The sequence below is a fragment of the Scyliorhinus torazame genome, chromosome 13 (genome assembly GCF_047496885.1).
Source record: "Scyliorhinus torazame isolate Kashiwa2021f chromosome 13, sScyTor2.1, whole genome shotgun sequence".
NCBI classification, from domain to species: domain Eukaryota; kingdom Metazoa; phylum Chordata; class Chondrichthyes; order Carcharhiniformes; family Scyliorhinidae; genus Scyliorhinus; species Scyliorhinus torazame.
In genome coordinates, this window is record NC_092719.1 from 220372268 (window position 1) to 220390927 (window position 18660).

General features: G+C 52.3%; 1 protein-coding gene across 3 annotated transcripts in view; it reads right to left on the bottom strand.

Moving 5' to 3' along the window:
• Window positions 1-18660, bottom strand: part of LOC140388631 (sodium- and chloride-dependent taurine transporter-like) — a 166193-nt gene that overhangs the window by 75487 nt on the left and 72046 nt on the right. For 2 of the 3 annotated variants that reach the window (XM_072473082.1, XM_072473081.1), the window contains 4 exons: window positions 16181-16315; window positions 13106-13340; window positions 8689-8821; window positions 120-254 (listed from right to left, as the gene is read on the bottom strand). In XM_072473082.1, the coding sequence (XP_072329183.1) occupies window positions 120-254; window positions 8689-8821; window positions 13106-13340; window positions 16181-16315 (638 nt within the window). Of the gene's footprint in view, window positions 1-119; window positions 255-8688; window positions 8822-13101; window positions 13341-16180; window positions 16316-18660 lie in introns of those variants that run through there. The other variant, XM_072473083.1, reaches the window with a different exon arrangement.

The following is an 18660-nucleotide window of genomic DNA, read 5'->3' on the forward strand; positions in this document are numbered from 1 at the left end:
AAGTGTACACGTGCAGTCAGGACGTCTCACACCTGGAATTGGCCACGTTCATTGTGGGCAAGTGGCGAGATTTGGTGGGCGGGTTTCAACCCCTGTGCGTACCCTGGCACAATACTCACTTGTGGATCAGCAAGGCGTGTCATATCAGGATACAGGTAAAACTTGATTCCCTGAGCTGCTCCGGGCAGAGTCACTCCGCGGATCAACAACACCAACAGCATCAAAAAGGGAAACGTCGCAGTGATATAAACAACCTGTTCAGCGGAGAAGAAACCAGACAAGAATATCGATTAATCACATCATCACAAATTTCCGGAGCGAATGGGCCGACAAAATAAACACAAAGGAAGAGGGAGAAGGGAGTTGGCGGGGCAGAGAGATTGGGGTGTCCACGTGGGCAAATCGCTAAAAGCCATTGGACAGGGATAGGAAATAATCAAAGAGGCCAATGGAATGTCGGCCTTCAACTCAATGGGATCGGATTTCAGTTGGGAATGAAGCGATGGTTCAGTCGTACAGAGACTTGGTCAGATCCCCACCTGGAGGAACAGGGTTCAGTTCTGGGCCCCCGCACTTCAGGAAGAATATATCGACCTTTGCGGGCGTACAGCACAGATGCGCCCGGGGCTGAAAGGGTTAAATTACGAGGCCCGGTTACACAACTAGGTTTGCATTCCCTCGAGGGCAGAAGATTAAGGGGTGATTTAATCAGGCGTGTAAAGAAATTATTCAATAAGGTCAATAGGAAGTATTTCCTGTCATGTGTGTGTGTACATGTGTGTGTGAGGGACGGGGGGTTGTGGGGGGGAGGGACGGTCCAGAACAAGGGGGCAGATAATTAAAATGAAAGCTAGGCTTAAGGGGTGATGTTCACACCATGGGGAGTGGAAATCTAGAATTCTCTCCCCCAGATGCCTAAAATTGATCGATATTGTTGAGTGAGAATTTTTTTTTCCCTTTCAAAGGATGAATGCGCCTCTTTCAACGCCAGCGTTTGGTGCCCGTCCCAAATTGCCCTTGAACTGAGCGTCTCGCTCGGCCATTTCAGGGGGCAGTTTGGATTCAGCCGCATTGCTGTGGGTCTGGAGTCACATGTAGGCCAGGCCGGGCTAGGGCGGCAGATTTCCTTCCCTAAAGGACGATAGTGAACCGGATGGACTTTGGGGTGATCTCGGTCACCATTACTGAGACTAGCTTTTCTCATCCCGAGAAATGGGCGAGACAGTGGGGTAGTGGTAATGTCACTGGGCTAGTAAAAACCCATCTGGGAAGGAAATCTGCCATCCTTACCTGGTCTGACCTACATGTCTCTCCAGACCCACAGCAAAGTCGCTGAGAGAAAGAGACAAAACTCACCTGTTAGTCACTTTTTGCACCGGTTAAATTGGGGGAGGGGAATGAGTCCATTTTATGCCACTTTGGGGCAAAAAAAGGAGTCGGAATGCACCGATTTCTGAGTGGAGTGCAGAGATCTCCGAGGGCTGCAGAGATCTCCGAGGACTGCAGAGATCTCCGAGGAGTGCAGAGATCCCCGAGGAGTGCAGAGATCTCCGAGGAGTGCAGAGATCCCCGAGGAGTGCAGAGATCTCCGAGGACTGCAGAGATCTCCGAGGACTGCAGAGATCTCCGAGGAGTGCAGATATCCCCGAGGAGTGCAGAGATCCCCGAGGACTGCAGAGATCTCCGAGGACTGCAGAGATCTCCGAGGAGTGCAGATATCCCCGAGGAGTGCAGAGATCCCCGAGGAGTGCAGAGATCTCCGAGGACTGCAGAGATCTCCAAGGACTGCAGAGATCGCCGAGGAGTGCAGAGATCTCCGAGGAGTGCAGAGATCCCCGAGGAGAGCAGAGATCTCTGAGGAGTGCAGAGATCTCCAAGGACTGCAGCGATCTCCGAGGAGTGCAGAGATCTCCGAGGAGTGCAAAGATCTCCGAGGAGTGCAGAGATCTCCGAGGACTGCAGAGATCTCTGAGGAGTGCAGAGGTCTTGGGGGGAGTGCAGAGATCGCCGAAGACTGCAGAGATCCCCAAAGAATGCAGAGATCTCCGAGGACTGCAGAGATCTCCGAGGAGTGCAGAGATCCCCGAGGAGTGCAGGGATCTCTGAGGAGTGCAGAACTCTCCGAGGACTGCAGAGATCTCCGAGGAGTGCAGAGATCTCCGAGGAGTGCAGAGATCCCTGAGGAGTGCAGAGGTCTTGGGGGGAGTGCAGAGATCTCCGAAGACTGCAGCGATCCCCGAGGAATGCAGAGATCTCCGAGGACTGCAGAGATCTCCGAGGAGTGCAGAGATCCCCGAGGAGTGCAGAGACCTCCGAGGACTTGAGAGATCTCCGAGGACTGCAGAGTTCTCGAAGGAGTGCAGAGATCCCCGAGGAGTGCAGAGATCTCCGAGGAGTGCAGAGATCCCCGAGGAGTGCAGAGATCCCCGAGGAGAGCAGAGATCGCCGAGGAGTGCAGAGATCTCCGAGGAGTGCAGAGATCTCTGAGGAGTGCAGAGATCTCCGAGGAGTGCAGAGATCCCCGAGGAGTGCAGGGATCTCTGAGGAGTGCAGAGATCTCCAAGGACTGCAGAGATCTCCGAGGAGTGCAGAGATCTCCGAGGACTGCAGCGATCTCCGAGGAGTGCAGAGATCTCCGAGGAGTGCAAAGATCTCCGAGGACTGCAGAGATCTCCGAGGACTGCAGATATCTGCGAGGAGTGCAGAGATCTCCGAGGACTGCAGCGATCTCCGAGGAGTGCAGAGATTTCTGAGGAGTGCAGAGATCCCCGAGGACTGCAGAGATCTGCGAGGAGTGCAGAGATCTCCGAGGAGTGCAGAGATCTCCGAGGAGTGCAGAGATCCCCGAGGAGTGCAGGGATCTCTGAGGAGTGCAGAGATCTCCGAGGACTGCAGAGATCTCCGAGGAGTGCAGAGATCTCCGAGGAGTGCAGAGATCTCCGAGGAGTGCAGAGATCTCCGAGGACTGCAGCGATCGCCGAGGAGTGCAGAGATTTCTGAGGAGTGCAGAGATCCCCGAGGACTGCAGAAATCTGCGAGGAGTGCAGAGATCTCCGAGGAGTGCAGAGATCTCCGAGGAGTGCAGAGATCCCCGAGGAGTGCAAAGATCTCCGAGGAGTGCAGAGATCTCCAAGGACTGCAGAGATCTCCGAGGAGTGCAGAGATCCCCGAGGACTGCAGATATCTGCGAGGAGTGCAGAGATCTCCGAGGACTGCAGCGATCTCCGAGGAGTGCAGAGATTTCTGAGGAGTGCAGAGATCCCCGAGGACTGCAGAGATCTGCGAGGAGTGCAGAGATCTGCGAGGAGTGCAGAGATCTCCGAGGAGTGCAGAGATCCCCGAGGAGTGCAGGGATCTCTGAGGAGGGCAGAGATCTCCGAGGACTGCAGAGATCTCCGAGGAGTGCAGAGATCTCCGAGGACTGCAGCGATCTCCGAGGAGTGCAGAGATTTCTGAGGAGTGCAGAGATCCCCGAGGACTGCAGAGATCTGCGAGGAGTGCAGAGATCTCCGAGGAGTGCAGAGATCTCCGAGGACTGCAGCGATCTCCGAGGAGTGCAGAGATTTCTGAGGAGTGCAGAGATCCCCGAGGACTGCAGAGATCTGCGAGGAGTGCAGAGATCTGCGAGGAGTGCAGAGATCTGCGAGGAGTGTAGAGATCTGCAAGGAGTGCAGAGATCTCCGAGGAGTGCAGAGATCCCCGAGTGCAGGGATCTCTGAGGAGGGCAGAGATCTCCGAGGACTGCAGAGATCTCCGAGGAGTGCAGAGATCTCCGAGGACTGCAGCGATCTCCGAGGAGTGCTGAGATTTCTGAGGAGTGCAGAGATCCCCGAGGACTGCAGAGATCTGCGAGGAGTGCAGAGATCCCCGAGGAGTGCAGGGATCTCTGAGGAGTGCAGAAATCTCCGAGGACTGCAGAGATCTCCGAGGAGTGCAGAGATCTCCGAGGAGTGCAGAGATCTCCGAGGAGTGCAGAGATCCCTGAGGAGTGCAGAGGTCTTGGGGGGAGTGCAGAGATCTCTGAAGACTGCAGAGATCTCCGAGGAGTGCAGAGATCTCCGAGGAGTGCAGATATCTCCGAGGAGTGCAGAGATCCCCGAGGAGTGCAGAGATCCCCGAGGAGTGCAGAGATCTCTGAGAAGTGCAGCGATCTCCGAGGAGAGGTGTGCAGGAGATTCACTAGGTTAATCCCAGAGTTGAAGGGGTTGGATTACGAGGAGAGGTTGAGTAGACTGGGTCTGTACTCGTTGGAATTTAGAAGGATGAGGGGGGCTCTTATAGAAACATATAAGATTATGAAGGGAATAGATAGGATAGATGCGGGCAGGTTGTTTCCACTGGCGGGTGAAAGCAGAACTAGGGGTCACAGCCTCAAAATAAGGGGAAGTAGGACTGAGTTCAGGAGGAACTTCTTCACCCAAAGGGTTGTGAATCTATGGAATCCCTTGCCCCATGAAGCAGTAGAGGCTCCTTCATTAAATGTTTATAAGATAAAGATCGATAATTTTTTGAAGAAATAGGGATTCAGGGTTATGGTGTTCGGGCCGGAAAGTGGAGCTGAGTCCACAAAAGATCAGCCATGATCTCATTGAATGGTGGAGCAGGCAAGAGGGGCCAGATGGCCTACTTCTGCTCCTAGTTCATATGTTCTTGTGAGTGCAGAGATCTCCGAGGAGTGCAGAGATCCCCGAGGAGTGCAGAGATCTTGGGGGGAGTGCAGAGCACTCCGAGGAGTGCAGAGATCTCCGAGGAGTGCAGAGATCTTGGGGGGAGTGCAGAGATCTCCGAGGAGTGCAGAGATCTTGGGGGGAGTGCAGAGATCTCCGAGGACTGCAGAGATCTCCGAGGACTGCAGAGATCTCCGAGGAGTGCAGAGATCCCCGAGGAGTGCAGATCTCTGAGGAGCGCAGAGATCTTGAGGGGAGTGCAGAGATCTTGAGGGGAGTGCAGAGATCTCCGAGGAGTGCAGAGATCTCCGAGGAGTGCAAAGATCTCCGATGAGTGCAGAGATCCCCGAGGAGTGCAGAGATCTTGGGGGGAGTGCAGTGATCTGCGAGGAGTGCAGAGATCTCCAAGGAGTGCAGAGATCTCCGAGGAGTGCAGAGATCTCCAATGAGTGCAGAGATCTCCAATGAGTGCAGAGATCTCCGAGAAGTGTAGAGATCTTGGGGGGGTGCAGAGATCTCCGAGGAGTGCAGAGATTCCAGAGGAGTGCAGAGATCTCCGAGGAGTGCAGAGATCTCCGAGGACTGCAGAGATCTCCGAGGACTGCAGAGATCTCCGAGGAGTGCAGATATCTCCGAGGAGTGCAGAGATCCCTGAGGAGTGCAGAGATCCCCGAGGAGTGCAGAGATCTCTGAGGAGTGCAGAAATCTCTGAGGAGTGCAGAGATCTCCGAGGACTGCAGGGATCCCCGAGGAGTGCAGAGATCCCTGAGGAGGGCAGAGATCTCTGAGGAGTGCAGAGATCTCTGAGGAGTGCAGAGATCTCTGAGGAGTGCAGAGATCTCTGAGGAGTGCAGAGATCTCTGAGGAGCGCAGAGATCTCTGAGGAGTGCAGAGATCTCCGAGGAGTGCAGAGATCTCTGAGGAGTGCAGAGATCTCCGAGGAGCGCAGAGATCTTCGAGGAGTGCAGAGATCCCCGAGGAGTGCAGAGATCTCTGAGGAGTGCAGAGATCTCCGAGGACAGCACAGATCTCCGAGGAGTGCAGAGATCTCCGAGGACAGCACAGATCTCTGAGGAGTGCAGAGATCTCTGAGGAGCGCAGAGATCTCTGAGGACTGCACAGATCTCCGAGGACTGCACAGATCTCCGAGGAGTGCAGAGATCCCAGAGGACTGCAGAGATCTCCGAGGAGTGCAGAGATCCCCGAGGAGTGCAGAGATCTCCGAGGAGTGCAGAGATCCCCGAGGAGTGCAGAGATCTCAGAGGAGTGCAGAGATCTCAGAGGAGTGCAGAGATCTCCGAGGACTGCACAGATCTCCGAGGACTGCACAGATCTCCGAGGAGTGCAGAGATCCCCGAGGACTGCAGAGATCTCCGAGGAGTGCAGAGATCCCCGAGGAGTGCAGAGATCTCAGAGGAGTGCAGATCTCTGAGGAGTGCAGAGATCTCAGAGGAGTGCAGAGATCTCCGAGGACTGCACAGATCTCCGAGGAGTGCAGAGATCCCCGAGGAGTGCAGAGATCTCTGAGGAGTGCAGAGATCTCTGAGGAGTGCAGAGATCCCCGAGGACTGCAGAGATCTCCGAGGAGTGCAGAGATCTCTGAGGAGTGCAGAGATCCCCGAGGAGTACAGAGATCTCTGAGGAGTGCAGAGATCCCCGAGGAGTGCAGAGATCTCTGAGGAGTGTAGAGATCTCTGAGGAGTGCAGAGATCCCCGAGGACTGCAGAGATCTCCGAGGAGTGCAGAGATCTCCGAGGACTGCAGAGATCTCCGAGGAGTGCAGAGATCTCCGAGGAGTGCAGAGATCCCTGAGGAGTGCAGAGATCCCCGAGGAGTGCAGAGATCTCTGAGGAGTGCAGAAATCTCTGAGGAGCGCAGAGATCTCCGAGAACTGCAGGGATCCCCGAGGAGTGCAGAGATCCCCGAGGAGGGCAGAGATCTCTGAGGAGTGCAGAGATCTCTGAGGAGTGCAGTGATCTCCGAGGAGTGCAGAGATCTCTGAGGAGTGCAGAGATCTCCGAGGAGCGCAGAGATCTTCGAGGAGTGCAGAGATCCCCGAGGAGTGCAGAGATCTCTGAGGAGTGCAGAGATCTCTGAGGAGTGCAGAGATCTCCGAGGACAGCACAGATCTCCGAGGAGTGCAGAGATCTCTGAGGACTGCACAGATCTCCGAGGACTGCACAGATCTCCGAGGAGTGCAGAGATCCCCGAGGACTGCAGAGATCTCCGAGGAGTGCAGAGATCCCCGAGGAGTGCAGAGATCTCCGAGGAGTGCAGAGATCCCCGAGGAGTGCAGAGATCTCAGAGGAGTGCAGAGATCTCCGAGGACTGCACAGATCTCCGAGGACTGCACAGATCTCCGAGGAGTGCAGAGATCCCCGAGGACTGCAGAGATCTCCGAGGAGTGCAGAGATCCCCGAGGAGTGCAGAGATCTCAGAGGAGTGCAGAGATCTCAGAGGAGTGCAGAGATCTCCGAGGAATGCACAGATCTCCGAGGAGTGCAGAGATCCCCGAGGAGTGCAGAGATCTCTGAGGAGTGCAGAGATCTCTGAGGAGTGCAGAGATCCCCGAGGACTGCAGAGATCTCCGAGGAGTGCAGAGATCTCTGAGGAGTGCAGAGATCCCCGAGGAGTACAGAGATCTCTGAGGAGTGCAGAGATCCCCGAGGAGTGCAGAGATCTCTGAGGAGTGCAGAGATCTCTGAGGAGTGCAGAGATCCCCGAGGACTGCAGAGATCTCCGAGGAGTGCAGAGATCTCTGAGGAGTGCAGAGATCCCCGAGGAGTGCAGAGATCTCCGAGGAGTGCAGAGATCCCCGAGGAGTGCAGAGATCTCCGAGGAGTGCAGAGATCCCCGAGGAGTGCAGAGATCTCTGAGGAGTGCAGAGATCTCTGAGGAGTGCAGAGATCTCCGAGGAGTGCAGAGATCTCCGAGGACTGCAGAGATTTCCAAGGAGTGCAGAGATCTCTGAGGAGTGCAGAGATCCCCGAGTAGTGCAGAGATCTCCGAGGAGTGCAGAGATCTCCGAGGACTGCAGAGATCTCCAAGGAGTGCAGAGATCTCCGAGGGCAGCACGGTAGCATTGTGGATAGCACAATTGCTTCACAGCTCCAGGGCCCCAGGTTCGATTCCGGCTTGGGTCACTGTCTGTGCGGAGTCTGCACATCCTCCCCGTGTGTGCGTGGGTTTCCTCCGGGCGCTCCGGTTTCCTCCCACAGACCAAAGATGTGCAGGTTAGGTGGATTGACCATGATAAATTGCCCTTAGTGTTGGGTGGGGTTACTGGGTTATGGGGATAGGGTGGAGGTGTTGACTCGGTGCAGACTCGATCGGCCGAATGGCCTCCTTCTGCACTGTAAATTCTATGATGAGTGCAGAGATCTCTGAGGAGCGCAGAGATCTCCGAGTGCAGAGATCTCCGAGGACTGCACAGATCTCCGAGGAGTGCAGAGATCCCCGAGGAGTGCAGAGATCTCTGAGGAGTGCAGAGATCCCCGAGGACTGCAGAGATCTCCAAGGAGTGCAGAGATCTCCAAGGAGTGCAGAGATCCCCGAGGAGTGCAGAGACCTCTGAGGAGTGCAGAGATCCCCGAGGACTGCAGAGATCTCCAAGGAGTGCAGAGATCTCTGAGGAGTGCAGAGATCCCCGAGGACTGCAGAGATCTCCAAGGAGTGCAGAGATCCCCGAGGACTGCAGAGATCTCCAAGGAGTGCAGAGATCCCCGAGGAGTGCAGAGACCTCTGAGGAGTGCAGAGATCTCCGAGGAGTGCAGAGATCTCTGAGGAGTGCAGAGATCACCGAGGAGCGCAGAGATCGCTGAGGAGTGCAGGACTCAAGGAAGTTACAGGGTTTGGGCGGTCGGGGGTGCATATTTAGTGCCTCAGGTGATCTCAGACATTCCAATGTAGTTATGTTGTGCAATGGGTGGGGACAAGTGCAGAGGTTAACTGATCGGGGGTAGGGCTGTGGAAAATAAAGCACCCTGGTGTGAACCATTCATTGAAACATCTTCAGCCTCACCTTTCCAGTCGATCGCACACCCTTCCAAATGCAGAAAAAACAAACGACCCAGGCAGCCAGGAGGCAGAGCGCTAGTTCCCACCTCAGAGAACCCACATCGTCAATACCACTGGACAGGCCCAACACATTCCGCCTGGGAGAACGAGGGGGGAGAGAGAGAAACAGGGAGAGCAAAAGAGGGAAAAGGAGGCAGAGGTCAAGAGGGAGGGAGAGAGAGAGAGAGAGAGAGGAAGAGGAAGAGAACGAAAGCGAGTGGGAAAGGATGAGATAGAATGGGAAAGAGAGAGAGACAGAGGAGGGGAAGAGAGTGCGATAGAGAGCCAGAGGCAGAGAGGGAGAGAGGGAAACAGAGAGAGATGGAGAAAGAGTGGGGAGGATAGAGAGAGAGTGACAGAGACAGAGGGAGAAGGACAGAGAACAAAGAAAAAGAGAGGGAGAGGTAGAGAGGGAGGGAGAGAAAAAAAACAATATTATTCGAGGGCAAAAAAAACAGAGAGAGAAGCAAATTGGTGCAATGAAGGCACAGGGACACAGTTCACTTCGGATAGAGCTGCTGTTAACATGCTCACTGAAAGCAGGCGAGCATGCCACGGGGGTCCTCGGAGGGGGGGAAGCTGGCATGCAAAATAAATGTTTTTGGTAAAGATTAAAAAACAAAATAGCCAAGGGCTACCTTTGGGTTAAAACAACTTCCAATTGACTCTGTTTGTGACCTCGACATCACTATAAGGAAGGCATTGGCCTCGGAAATTCAAGGACAAAGGATTATTAAGGATTCCCAATGAATGGAGTGACATAGATCCTGTCCCATTCAGCTACGCGGTTTAGTGGTCTGGACCGCTGATTGGGCAGCTCGGGCACCCCGCAGCCCACTGTGCAAGACACTGGCATGTCATTACAAGTGGCACAGAGGCAATATAACTGTAAGATAACAGCGAAAACACAAACAGTTGTACATACTGATCTCAAAACATCCGTGCTTATATTTGAAAAACAAACCCTCTTAATTTAAACAGCAACGTATTAAACTATAAATAAATATTTATATAAAAAAATATACATTCAAATGTAGATAATTTCAATGACCTGAAATCATTACGGGATAAATATTTAAGATATTAAGTGATTGCACCAAACACTCCCAGGACAGGTACAGCACAGGGTTAGGTACAGAGTAAAGCTCCCTCTACACTGTCCCCATCAAACACTCCCAGGACAGGTACAGCACGGGGTTAGGTACAGAGTAAAGCTCCTTCTACACTGTCCCCATCAAACACTCCCAGGACAGGTACAGCACGGGGTTAGATACAGAGTAAAGCTCCCTCTACACTGTCCCCATCAAACACTCCCAGGACAGGTACAGCACGGGGTTAGATACAGAGTAAAGCTCCCTCTACACTGTCCCCATCAAGCATTCCCAGGACAGGTACAGCACGGGGTTAGATACAGAGTAAAGCTCCCTCTACACTGTCCCCATCAAACACTCCCAGGACAGGTACAGCACGGGGTTAGCTACAGAGTAAAGCTCCCTCTACACTGTCCCCATCAAACACTCCCAGGACAGGTACAGCACGGGGTTAGATACAGAGTAAAGCTCCCTCTACACTGTCCCCATCAAACACTCCCAGGACAGGTACAGCACGGGGTTAGATACAGAGTAAAGCTCCCTCTCACTGACCCCATCAAACACTTCCAGGACAGGTACAGCACAGGGTTAGATACAGAGTAAATCTCCCTCTACACTATCCCCATCAAACACTCCCAGGACAGGTACAGCACGGGGTTAGATACAGAGTAAAGCTCCCTCTACACTGTCCACATCAAACACTCCCCGGACAAGTACAGCACGGGGTTAGACACAGAGTAAAGCTCCCTCTACACTGTCCCCATCAAACACTCCCCGGACAGGTACAGCATGGGGTTAGACACAGAGTAAAGCTCCCTCTACACTGTCCCCATCAAACACTCCCGGACAGGTACAGCACGGGGTTAGACACAGAGTAAAGCTCCCACTACACTGTCCCCATCAAACACTCCCAGGACAGTGTACAGCACAGGGTTAGATACAGAGTAAAGCTCCCTCTACACTGTCCCCATCAAGCATTCCCAGGACAGGTACAGCACAGGGTTTGATACAGAGTAAAGCTCCCTCTACATTGTCCCCATCAAACACTCCCAGGACAGGTACAGCACGGGGTTAGCTACAGAGTAAAGCTCCCTCTACACTGTCCCCATCAAACACTCCCAGGACAGGTACAGCACGGGGTTAGATACAGAGTAAAGCTCCCTCTACACTGTCCCCATCAAACACTCCCAGGACAGGTACAGCACGGAGTTAGATAAAGAGTAAAGCTCGCTCTACACTGTCCCCGTCAAATACTCCCAGGACAGGTACAGCACGGGGTTCGATACAAAGTAATGCTCCCTCTACACTGTCCCCATCAAACACTCCCAGGACAGGTACAGCCTAGGGTTAGATACAGAGTAAACTTCCCTCTACACTGTCCCCATCAAATGCTCCCAGGACAGGTACAGCATGGGGTTAGATACAGAGTAAAGCTCCCTCTACACTGTCCCCATCAAAATCTCCCAGGACAGGTACAGCATAGGGTTAGATACAGAGTAAACTTCCCTCTCCACTGTCCCCATCAAACACTCCCAGGACAGGTGTAGCACGGGGTTAGATACAGAGTAAAGCTCCCTCTGCACTGTCTTCACCCCTGCGGCACACTGTGTGTGGATTTCCTGTTGTACTCTGGTAACATTTTGGTTTCACTCCCCATTCTTGTTGGAGAAATTAATTAAAATCTGAATTAAAAGTAGAAAATGTTGGAGACACAGGATTGCTTCATCCAATCTGGAAAGAGAAAGGACAGGTTAATGTGTCGGCAGAATCTTTGTTAACAGTGAGGAGAGGAAGGCTGTTCATATCACAGAACTAAGTGAAGAATTGGGTTTAAATCCAGCAGCTGCCCCGTGCTCGCTCCAATAGTCGAACGATTCTGCTGTTGGGATATTAACCCAAAATGTAATGCTTCATAAACTTAAAACAAAGAGCACAAACGGAATTCCTTAAATCCAGCAACAGAAATGGATGATTCCTATCAGATACTAATTTGTTGTCAAAACCCAACTGGTTCCTTAATATGGTACAGGATGGGAATACTACCAATACTGACCCACAGCTAGCTACATGTTGGACTGTTAGTGAAGAGAAGGCACCTTTCTGAGGGGAGGTCATTGGGAAGGCCTTCGGGCAGGATCATTCTGGGCAACTAGCCACAGAGAGTAAGAGACGTGGCCTGGGGTTAATGCACAGTCAATGTTCAGTCGGAGGGTTGTAGAATGCCAAGCAGGAGGGAGAGACCTCGATTCTACAGCTTGTATTAGTCTGGGTTTGTTCCCAGTGTGAAGGCTGGAAGGGGGTGTCAGCAATGGGCGAGCTGGAGAGTTGACACGTTGAGAACCGCTGGGAGAATCAGACCCGAGGATGCAGCAGAGATGTTTGCTGAAAGAATGCAAACCCAGGCTGCTGATGGTGGAGGATGCGGGGTACTCAAGAGGCTAAACTGGAAGAGTGCAGAGACCGCGGTGGTTTGGAAGAGATGACCAGGAAAAGGGTGGGGAGGGTGAGGCCATGGAGAAATTTAAAAAACAAGGTTGGAAATGTTGTAATTGAGTTAATTGTTGGACTGGACTGGGAGCCCATGCAGGCCAGAGTGGGTGTACGGGGCCTGGTGCAATTGAGGCAGTGGGCTGAGAGCAGAAAGTGCCACCTACACAGCCAGTGTCACATAGAGAAAGTGAGTCGGGCTCAGGGGGAAGGTATTAAGGTTGAGAGCATGTTTGAGCCAAATGGAGGAGGTAGATAGCCAGTGAGGACTGGTTGAGTCGGCGCTGAAGGATAATAAGGTGGGTTCAGAGATCACCGCAGTGACAAATAGAGGAGCAGATTGGCCAAGTGAGGAAATAATTGGAGTTAGAAACCTTTCCAAATTGGTCTGACAATCAGAAGACTGACAGGATGGGGGGTAGAGGTGAGGCGGGCTGAGGAATATGAGTCTATCAGGGTCGTACACGTGACAGTGACCATCAGCACCTTCTGTAACTGGGGCACAGTCTGGATTTTATACCTTGTCCGTACAGTTTGCGCGATCATTGAGTGATACACCACAGAAAGAGTGCATTCAGTCCACATTGGGCAGCAAGTCCAAGGGTGGTCGACATTGCAATGGACACACAGGCTTCGTACCATTCACACCAAGGTGCCATACTTAACAAGCTAAGGTGCCCACAGTGGCAGCTGCCCCCTTTCATGGGAACTGAAGAGTTCTGCAGCCCAATGATTGCGGCCTGATCTTGGCTAAATGTGATTCATATAAAAAGACACGAGAATGGAATTGCTGGCTTTCCTTACTCCCAAAATTCTGTCACGGGTGACGTGTGGTTGCTGCCATTGCAGGTGATGCAGAGGGAGAGGTTCTTCCGCAGCTTGTCCTCGATGCAATTGGGAGTATTCCATTTGTGGCCACATCTAGCCCAGGGCAGTTCGGCCTGAAAGGTCTGGATGAGGTAGTAGAGTCCCCAGGCCAGAATGACGATGTAGTAAACATTCAACAAGGAGACAATGATGACAGACGCGCAGCCAATTCCTAGCCAATCAAAGACACAAGATAATCTTTCTTTTTCACAAGGAAGAAAGCAAACAGTTAACATTCCACTGCCCGCCCACTGGCCCCTCCTCGCCCCCTCCAAACTCACTTTCCCCTTCTCCCAATCTCCATGAACATTAGGCACCTCCTTAACCCCTTCATTCCCCCCCCACCCCCCCCAGTCCTGATCTAACTGTGTGAGAATTCTACAATAGTAATAATATTTATCATTGTCCCAAGTAGGCTTACATTAACACTGCAATGAAGTTACTGTGAAGAGCCCCTAGTCTCCACACTCCCGGCGCCTGTTCGAGTACACAGAGGGAGAATTCAGAATGTCCAATTCACCTAACAGCACGTCTTTCGGGACTTGTGGGAGGAGACCGCAGGCGCGGGGAGGAAACCCACGCAGACACGGGGAGAACGTGCAGACTCTGCACAGACAGTGACCCAAGCCGGGAATCGAACCTGGGACCTTGGCGCTGTGAAGCAACAGTGCTAGCCACTGTGCTAATGTGGTTGATTCTGAATTGCCCTCTGAAATGGTTGAGCAAACCACTCAGTTCTGGGGATGGGCACAAAATGCTGGCCTTGCCAGTGCCACACACATCCCAGAAGGAAATGAAGGGATTACTCTCGAATCCCGCTGGGGTATCGGGTGCTGACTATGTCACAGTGTAATACTTCTCCTCTACCCGAGTCCTCAGTGAATCCTAGCTGGATATTGACCCTGGGAGAGTATGTGAGGGAGGGGCAATGGATTGGGTTGGGGGCTATCGGACTGCTTGCGCTAATGATCCAGTGGAAGCTGAATTCACAATCGCAACCCGGGGATTTGAATTCAAGTTTCAAACTCTGGTCACACTAAATGTAACCATGAAATCAGGTCAAAATCCAATCGGTTTATGACGGAAATCTGCCACCTGCACCCCATATGTGTGACTCCAGTCCCCACACCAATGTGTTTCACTCATAACTGCCTCTGCGAGTGCCGTAGTGGGACACTCAGTTATATCAGACAGCAAAAACCTGTGACGGAGAAGATTCAGAAACAGCTTCTCAAGGGTACGAAGGGGTGGCAGTAAGTGCTGGACATACCAGAAATGCCCAGATCCCAAGAGTCACATCTGAAAAAGACTGATGATCTGGGGTTGGGAGGGTTGGGGGGGGGGGGTCCAATCTTAACCTCTGGGTTGGGTGGAGCAGTGATTTACTCTTTGTAATAATACTCTCCATTGACTTCAAGTCAAATGTCTACAGCATTTGATAAGGTTCCCCATGGTAGGCTACTGCAGAAAATAGAGGCATGGGATTCAGGGTGATTTAGCAGTTTGGATCAGAAATTGGCTAGCTGGAAGACGACAAAGGGTGGTGGTTGATGGGAAATGTTCAGACTGGAGTCCAGTTACTAGTGGTGTACCACAAGGATCTGTTTTGGGGCCACTGCTGTTTGTCATTTTTATAAATGACCTGGAGGAGGGCGTAGAAGGGTGGGTGAGTAAATTTGCAGATGACACTAAAGTCGGTGGAGTTGTGAACAGTGCGGAAGGATGTTACAAGTTACAGAGGGACATAGATAAGCTGCAGCGCTGGACTGAGAGGTGGCAAATGGAGTTTAATGCAGAAAAGTGTGAGGTGATTCATTTTGGAAGGAATAACAGGAAGACAGAGTACTGGGCTAATGGTAAGGTTCTTGGCAGTGTGGATGAGCAGAGAGATCTCGGTGTCCATGTACATAGATCCCTGAAAGTTGCCACCCAGGTTGAGAGGGTTGTTAAGAAGGAATGTTAGCTTTTATTGGTAGAGGGATTGAGTTTCGGAGCCATGAAGTCATGTTGCAGCTATACAAAACTCTGGTGCAGCCACATTTGGAGTATTGCGTGCAATTCTGGTCGCCACATTATAGGAAGGACGTGGAAGCATTGGAAAGGGTGCAGAGGAGATTTACCAGAATGTTGCCTGGTATGGAGGGAAGATCTTACGAGGAAAGGCTGAGGGACTTGAGGCTGTTTTCGTTAGAGAGAAGGTTAAGAGGTGACTTAATTGAGGCACACAAGATGATCAGAGGATTGGATAGGGTGGACAGTGAGAGCCTTTTTCCTCGGATGGTGATGTCTAGCACGAGGGGACATAGCTTTAAATTGAGGAGAGATAGATATAGGACAGATGTCAGAGGTAGGTTCTTTACTCAGAGAGTAGTAAGGGCGTGGAATGCCCTGCCTGCAACAGCAGTGGACTCGCCAACACTAAGGGCATTCAAATGGTCATTGGATAGACATATGGACGATAAGGGAATAGTGTAGATGGGCTTTAGAGTGGTTTCACAGGTCGGCGCAACATCGAGGGCCGAAGGGCCTGTACTGCGCTGTCATGTTCTATGTAACTCAAGACCAGATTTGTTGCGTGAGCCATTACAGGATTGATTAGATCTGGGCTACGATTGTCCTTCATCTCCCAGTCAACTTTCCCAATCATAGGAAGACAGGAAAAGGAGGAGGTCACTCACGCCTACTTGGGCATTCAATCAGGTCACTATTGACCTGCGCCTTAATTCCAATCTCTTGCTGTAGCTCCTAGTCCCTTGATCCCCTTGGCGAATAAACTTCAATCTAGCCATCCGTTCTGGATGTGTTCTTGGCCACCCCCTCCTTCGGCCTTTCTCTCGATTATCCCCTCCCCCTACCCCCCCCCCCCCGCCCCCCTACTCCTCCCCCCCTACTCTCCCCCCCCCCGCCCCCCCCTACTCCCCCCCCCCCCACCCCCCACCCCACACCCCACTCCCCCCCCCCCCCCCCCCCCGGAGGACATGAGCCTCAAAGTTACTCAGCATTGCCGCTTACCAGAGAAAATGGGACAGAGCTTCTCCCAACAGGTGATGCCCCCTTGGGAAGTGTACTGACCAAGCGCTACCTCCAGGAAGAAAACAGGCAGACCTCCACCAATCAGGAAGATAACATATGGGATAAGAAAAGCACCTGTGTGGACAACAAATTTCAGAAATATTAAGCAAGGGAACAGAGATCCTCACAGGAAACAAAAACCTTTAACCTTTTTGTTCTTTTTACATTGAAATGAAGTCAGACGACCTAAACCTTCAGGGCGCTGTGGGGAAGGGTGGGGGGGAGGGGGACTAATTGCTTGTTCTAAGAGCTGGCAGGAACACAATGACTGAATGGCCTCCTTTCTGCGCTGGAACATTTCCTGACGTGGGAGACATTTGCATGTCCGATTTGAATGAAAATGGGAGGCCCAATCCTGGCCTTGATCAAGGCAGCAGCTCCACACCAGAGAGAACGCAATCCCCAATCAGAGGTCCACGTGTAGATTTAGGGGAAACATTTCCCCCTTGTTTGTAGCACCCAGCAACACTTCGAAACATCTTACCTAATTCTGTCTTCTGCTGATGCGAGCCCCTTTTATTCACACAAAAGTAGACAGTTAATTTGGGAATGTGCATTTTGAAAGGGTGAATTTAATTTTAATTGATTTAAACAGCGCAGCAGTAACGAAATGAAAATAAAAATCGCTATTGTCACAAGTAGGCTTCAGATGAAGTTACTGTGAGAAGCCCCTAGTCGCCACATTCCGGCGCCTGTTCGGGGAGGCTGGTACGGGAATGTGAACCGTGCTGCTGGCCTGTCTTGGTCTGCTTTCAAAGCCAGCGATTTAGCCCAGTGTGCTAAACCAGCCCCTGATGTAATGAAGCCCCTGATTTAATGCAGTACTATAAGAGGCACTGTGTGTGCATGTAGCGGGGACGATGATGCTACCCTCCAGTCCCACAGAGGGCGCTGTATGTGGATGCCAGAGGTGATGCTATTTCCAGTCCTACAGGGAGCTGTGTGTGTGGGTGTCAGGGTTCAAATTGCCTCCAGTCCTACAGGGGGCGCTGTGTGTGGGTGTCAGGGTTCATAGTGCCTCCAGTCCTATAGGGGGCTGTGTGTGTGGGTGTCAGGGTTTATCCTGCCTCCAGTCCTACAGGGGGCGCTGTGTGTGGGTGTCAGGGTTCATCCTGCCTCCAGTCCTACAGGGGGTGCTGTGTGTGGGTGTCAGGGTTCATACTGCCTCCAATCCTACATGGGGCGTTGTGTGTGGGTGTCGCGGCCTACACCAGCTCCTAGTCCTACAGGGGGTGCTGTCTGTGGATGCCACAATCACCCATCACTCCCACAACCCTCCCACCCCGCCCCATACCACGTTGGCCTAAATATGGCAGCTGGTACAAGACTCAATAAGCCCTTTATCCTTGACCCCCAACTAGAATGTTAACCCTGCTGCTGAGGAGTGAACGGCAGCTGGCACACAGCGGTCCTGCCTGAAAAGAGACGAAACCATTGTGCCATTGAAGACCCTATACCTCTGCGATCTGTGCCATTACATTTTCTCCAGTTCCCTCACTGTTCAGTCAGTTGCGCTTGGTCAAGGATTGGCGAAGGGCGGCGGGGGGTGGGGGGGGGGGGGGGGGGGGCGCTCGGCTGTGATGTTGAGCAGCTGAACATCCCACTAACGTCCCAGGGCCCGAGTTCATGGAGGGGGGGGGGGCGGTTTCCAGCTGCCCCCACACCCGCCTCGCTCCAGAGAGGGTGAAGACACGGGGGCTGGGAGGGGGGGGGGGGGGGGGGGGATATTTATTGTTGTTTGTTTTTGAAACCGAGTTTGCTGCTGACGTCACAAGTTTGTGTTCCTCTTGCTGGCCGGCGCCAGAATTTAAGCCTTAGCCACATCACTGATATCAATCACCAGAATCCAAGGGTTGCTAAAAAGGCCACACACGCGCTGGCTGACTGAAATACGCCTGGCCGCTCACCCTGCCTGCAAACTATCTCTGCGATTTCAATTGGCATCACGTTAAAGATTGGTTTATTTAGTCTGAGATGTGGATGGGCTGGAGCTGGAACAAGGCCAGCTGTAACATTGACAGCATGAACATCTTTTCCTGAGATATATAAATACACTATAATTTGCTTTCTGATAAATTTAACCTTGGGTTTATTAATGCAAAGGTTGAGTAAGTATTTCATATAAATACCAATGACTCACTTTGCACCGAGCTGTATAATCTAGCGATGAACTCAGGGTCACAACACTCCCAGGAGCGGGTTGCAGGCTACAATTCTCTTCCTCTCCATCTTTATCCATTTCCATTTATTGCGATATTTTCTCAGAAATTTATCACGTTGCTATTTCTTTCCAAAAATGAGATTAAATTCGGAAAGAAAAGGCAATTGGCGGCATTCTCCCTTCCTGAGGCTTTGCCGATGCCAAGAGAGAATCCTCGGGTGATCCGTGGCGGGAAGTCGCCGCGAACCCCTCGCCCATT